At 51.4% G+C, this 5,572-nt stretch overlaps 1 protein-coding gene across 1 annotated transcript; it reads right to left on the bottom strand.

Annotated features, from left to right (window-relative positions):
• Window positions 1-3,488: 3,488 nt before the first annotated feature.
• On the bottom strand, window positions 3,489-4,478 carry LOC309683868 (olfactory receptor 11A1-like; the record flags this gene model as incomplete). Its single annotated transcript, XM_082499858.1, has 1 exon — window positions 3,489-4,478. One exon carries the CDS (start codon window positions 4,476-4,478, stop codon window positions 3,489-3,491), a length of 990 nt encoding a protein of 329 aa, XP_082355984.1.
• Window positions 4,479-5,572: the final 1,094 nt, after the last annotated feature.

The raw sequence follows: 5,572 nt of genomic DNA, 5'->3' as shown, positions 1-5,572 counted from the left end.
GGGGGGAAGGAGTGAGCAGCTCTGTGGTGCTTTGCTGCCCACCGGGGTTAACCCACAACACCAGAGCAGCCAGCGAGTAGAACAAGAGTCCTGGGAGGATGTTATTTTAGACACCCTAAGTCTGGACACTGGAGAGCCAAGACTTATAAACTGCTCAAGGTCCAGGAAAGACCCCTCTGCTGCCCATCCAGGGAGGTGTGACCCCTTCACTAACGCTCTCTCAGTCCAATCACTCAATTGGTGCTTTACCCACCTGGTTGTCTACCCATCCAGACTCTAGCGTACTAATTTGAATACAAGAATATTGAGGGACACCATGTCAAAAGTCTTCCTGTGCTGAGGCAAATGACATCCACTTTAGTCCTCTATACAGGTAGGTTATCATGAAGGCAATCAGCCTGGTGAGGCATAATTTCCACTGACTATACAAGCACACTGACCATTCTTGGTCACCTTCTTCTCCCTTATGTGACTAGAAATGTCACCTGCAGAGGACTCATTCAATAGCACACTCTCATCAAAGCCTGGGGTTCCACAGGTTGAACTTCTGTGCTTTTTCAAAGATGGGTGCAATGTGGCCATAGGTCCACTCACCAGGGATCTCTCCCATCACCATGGCTTTCCAAAAGTGACAGACAATGGCCTCGCAGTGAGAGCAGTAGCTGTCAACACACTCCCATGAAGTCTGTTCATCCCCACAGACATGCATGCGCTGAGTTCATGAAGTAATCCCTGACCGCACCCTCATCCACTGCTGGTTGTAATTCTCCTCTGGAGACATGACCCTACACACAAAGGCCTGGGACATGTTGTTGAAGAGTCGGGAGAAGGAGGCCTTGAGTTCCTCAGACCTATCTGGGTCTGCTGTTAGTAGGTTCTCCACCCAGCTGAGCAGCTGGCCCTACACTGTCCTTGTTAATTCTTTCCATGTTGAGGAAGTGGTAGCAGCTCACCATCTTACCCTTGATGTCCCCTGCAAGGTTCAAGTCTGAGGAAGCTTTGGCTTTCCGAAAACATTGTCTGCTTCCCTGGAATGTGATTCCAAGTTCCTCCTTGACAGCCTGCCCTGCTTCCACCAGCTGGTCCCCACCAACTCTGCAGTGGCCTGCTGGATGGGCTGGACTCCTCACCATTCCGCAACAACACTTGGAGAGAAGGAGGGGAGAAGGGAAAGAGGGGAGGACGGAGGGAGGGAGGGAGGGAGGAAGGGAGAAAGAAAAGAAAGGAAGGACAGACAGGTCAGTTCTCACAGTGGAGGGGAGGTCTGCAGGGGTGTGCACTGGCATCTGCCTAAGACCTACTAAGACTGAATGACTACGCAATCACACGGCAGGTGAAATTCATTGTAGACAAGTGACCCTGTGTGTGCACAGGGATCAGCCACCCTCACGTCAGTGGTACAGTGCTGAAGAACATGCTTTCCTGGCCTGAAAACACAACCGAATGATGGTGTGAACCCCAACCCTGCACTGCAGTGAGAAAGCACTGACTGTATCAGCAGCCACACACAACACCAACACTTCATGGGCCTTTCACATCCCCCTGTGTCTCCTGTAGAATTAATAGAATGCAGTTGCTCAGAGGGCTTTTCACTCACACCTGCACTAGAAAATCCTCCTCAGGGGCAAGGCAGGGATGGATCCTGGAAAGTCTCTTCCAGCTCAACATTGCTGGTCCTGTGGCTTCAGCAAGAAAATTTGCAACACTGCCATGATGATGGTGCTGCAAACACTGCCGTGAAAAATGGAAGCAGTTGGGTGCGTGGCTCTTTGGGGCTTGGCAGTGTCCCTGTGCGGAACGCTGTCCATTAAAACAGGGAGCTCCATTTCCCTCTCCCCAGCTGTCCATGTAGCACTGAGGATAGGCACAGCACAGCAGTTGCTGCTGGTACAAAGGCCTCCTAGGGTAGGGTAGAGCTTGTTGCAGACCAAAGCAGACACATTTCCATTGCCCGTGCATGTGGTGAGCTTTCCTGAAAAGGTGAGTGTCTGTCACAACATGTCCCATGACACAAGGATGTGGGGAGAAGCAGGATATAAGCTGGAAGGTGTGGGAGGTGGCCATAGGGAGAAGAAACCAAATTGGGTTTGGTCACATCTGCACAGCTTGGCTGTGGCTATGGGGAACAGCATTTAACTCCCTGCAGACCTGAGTCTGAGGCAGCTCCAGAGCCCTTGGAGAGACGTGACCAAGCTGTTCAGGAACAGGCTGAGGTGGGGTGGCAGGGATGGGTTCTTGGCACAGCCAGGCTGGCAGGCCTGGGCAGGGAGAGGGCAGGTCCCATCTGTGGGGTCTAACCAGGAAAAGTCACAGTATCTCCCTGAGGAGCACACCTCTTGCACGCCTGTCTGAGCTCAGGCAGGGCTGGCACCAAGACAAGGGCTCCTGGGGCAGAGCAGAAGGATTTCAGCTGGAAGAGCCTTAGACTGACAAACCCCAGATTCAAGCCCCAGCTTCAGCAATGGGTTCCCCCTTGGCCTTTTGCAGAGCTGTCCTGTCTTCTTCCAGCCTTCCCTGGTCCTTGTCCGTCCACCCTCCCCAGGCACAGGGCAGAGCTTCCCCCAGGATGGGCACTGCTTGGGTGAGGCAGAGGGTAGCAAGAAGGGCTTCAGTAAGAGTGTTGGCAGCCAGAGGGCGACAAAAAGTTGTGGTGGCACTGCTGAGTGGGGCAGGGTGCCTGGTGACCAAGGGGATGTGGAGAGAGTGTCAGTGAGCTGACTGGTCCTACACAACTCTCACTCATACAGACATGAAGAGTTACAGCCAAGGGTGCTGAGGGTGAGGGCCAAAGTCATTGTGTGGCTGCTTCTGACATCCTGGAAAGGCTGTGACAGTCAGGAAGTTTCCTGACCATCCCCAGCTATTTTTTAAGACATGCCTGCAACAAGGCCTGGCCAGAGGAGGGGGGAGAGGTGCGTGCGTGTAACCCACAGGAACCACCCAACAGAAATGGCCTATTTTTCCTTGGCGGTGCAGTATCACAGTATCACAGTATGCTAGGGATTGGAAGGGACCTCAAAACATCATCTAGTCCAATCCCCCTGTCGGAGCAGGAACACCTAGATGAGGTTGCACAGGAAGGCGTCCAGGTGAGTTTTGAATGTCTTCAGAGGAGACTCCAGATCAGCGGATCTTCATTAGTGGCTGACAAGTGAGCTTCATGCTACTGAAATGTGCCCCACAGGGTGAGGTGATTCCCATTCTGGTAACCCTCAGTGGGAAGGATGCCCTCATGATGGCCCTTGGAAAGGATTCAGAGATTAGGCCAAATATCTTATCTCCTCCAGCAAAGAAACCTTTATATTTCAACAGTTTCCACACATAAGACCATCAAGGTGTTTATTATCAAGTTAAAAGCAAACACAGGAGATTTTAAACATTGTTTCTTAAACCAGGATATTTAGCTTTCTTCACCTCAGCACTCCACAAGCGGTCTCAGTGGCACACACTTCTGAAGAGCCAGCCGGTATCCAGAGCTTTCAAAGGAGCTAGAAGTGTCTTTTGCCTGTGTCAACAAAGGACCATGAGCTCTGGGTGAGGACCGGGGCTTTCCTCATGATTTTCCTGAGTGCCTCCCTGACCTCCCTGTTCCGCAGGCTGTAGATGAGGGGGTTGACCAGGGGTGTGAGGATGGTGTACAAGAAGGAGAAGAGTTTATTGAGCTGCCTCAGAGGGGCCCTTCTAGGCACCATATAGACAAGGATGAGGGTGCCATAGAAAATGGTGATGAGAGTGAGATGAGAGGAGCAGGTGGAGAAGGCCTTTTCTCTGCCTGTACTGGATGGGATCCTCAGGATGGCAGCTATGATGCACACATAGGAGCCCAGTGTGAAAAGGAAGGGAAAAACTGCATCCAGGATGCCAAATATGAATGTAACAATTGTGACTGCTCTGGTGTCACTGCAGGCAAGCTCCAGCAATGGGGTAAAATCACAGAAGAAGTGGTCAATGGTCTTGGGGCCGCAGAACTGCAACTGGGATAAGGCGGCTATGACTACCACCACCAGCAGTGAACCCGATAACCAAGAGGCAGCTGCCAAGTGTACAGAGACCTTCCAGGTCATGAGGCTTGCATAGAGCAAGGGCTGGCATACGGCCAAGTACCGATCATAGGCCATGGCTGCCAGCAGGTAACACTCAGCAGTGGCAAAGGAAGCAAAGAAGTAGAACTGAGCCAGGCAGCCGTGTGCAGAGATGCTGCTGTCCCCAGTCAGGAAGCTGGCCAGCAACCGAGGCAGGATGGTGGAGCTGTAGCAGGTCTCCAAGGAGGACAGATTGCCCAGGAAGAAGTACATGGGGGTGTGCAGGTGCCGGTCTGCTACCACCAGCACAACGATGAGGATGTTCCCAAATATGGTGACTGAGTAGATCATAAGCAAGAGGAGAAAGAGCAGGTTCTGGAGTGTGGGGACGTCACTTATTCCCAGCAGCACAAAATCCATGGATGATGTACTGTTGTCCCTTTCTCCTCCTCCCATGTTGTTTTTCTTTCAGTTCCTCAGCTTCCACAGAGAGGTGCTACGACAGAGAAACACACTTTAGTGTTTACCTTCAACATTTTTTTGTGTAGGGCATTGTTCTCTTCACATGAGCTTTATGTGTTTTGTGCCTCATGAAAGCAAAAAAAGAATGGTTTTCCTGATGGGTAAAGAACATTCATCCCAGCAGACCCTCTGGAGACTGCAGAGGTGAGCTGCCCAATGGAAGTTCTTCTTTCTCACTGTGAAATAGAACTATGATGTCCATTTGCTCACACAGAAACAGAGAACTTTCATGTGCCTGTGGGTATGCCCAGGAAGTCATAGAGTCACAGAATCATAGAATGGTTTAGGTTGGAAAGGAAATTTAAGATCATCAAGTTGCATTATAGGTGTTGAGGACTGACATCCTTCTGCTCTCAGGAAAGACAAAGTGTGTCAGAGAAAACAAAACCCACTCTCCAAAAAAGCCTAGTTTGTGATGCGTCATGGCAGACACCACCCTTCCCCCAAAGCAAGGGATGGGCACATCGCAGGTGAGTGGCCACAGCTCTCGGAAACACTCCCATGAGAAGGAAAGGATTCCCACCACACTCCTTCCCCACCACCCAACAGGCAAATCCCTCCCATTGAGAAAGGGCAGGTCAGGAGTTACTGCCTCAGATGACCAAGGCACTGTGCTGGGGGACTGCCAGAGAGCATGCTGAAAACCACATTGCGGGTCAAAATGTGGCATAAAAAGTGACAAGGAAGGGATCAAAAAAACCCCAAAATAGGGAAGGGGTTACTGGGAGTGAGCCAAGGCACATGGGAGAGGTTGTGCAGGGAGGAAGGATGGGAGGGCAAAAGGAGCCAAGTCCAGGCTCTCTTCAGTGCTGCCACGAAGAAAGGACACACTGAAATACAGGAAATTGGAATTTAAAGATAGTGTGGTGAAATACTGGAAGAGCTGCCCAGAGAGGCTGCAGAGGTTTCATCCCTGTGGCTATTAAAAACTTGACTGGGCATGGTCCTGAGCCACCTGCCTCAGCTGACTCTGCTTTTAGGAAGCGGGGGCTGAACAGGCTGATATGCTGGGGTGGCTTCCAAGCCCA

The sequence above is a fragment of the Vanellus vanellus genome, assembly GCF_965231255.1.
Source record: "Vanellus vanellus genome assembly, contig: HAP1_SCAFFOLD_35, whole genome shotgun sequence".
Taxonomy (NCBI): domain Eukaryota; kingdom Metazoa; phylum Chordata; class Aves; order Charadriiformes; family Charadriidae; genus Vanellus; species Vanellus vanellus.
This window is presented reverse-complemented; position numbering and strand designations above follow the sequence as displayed.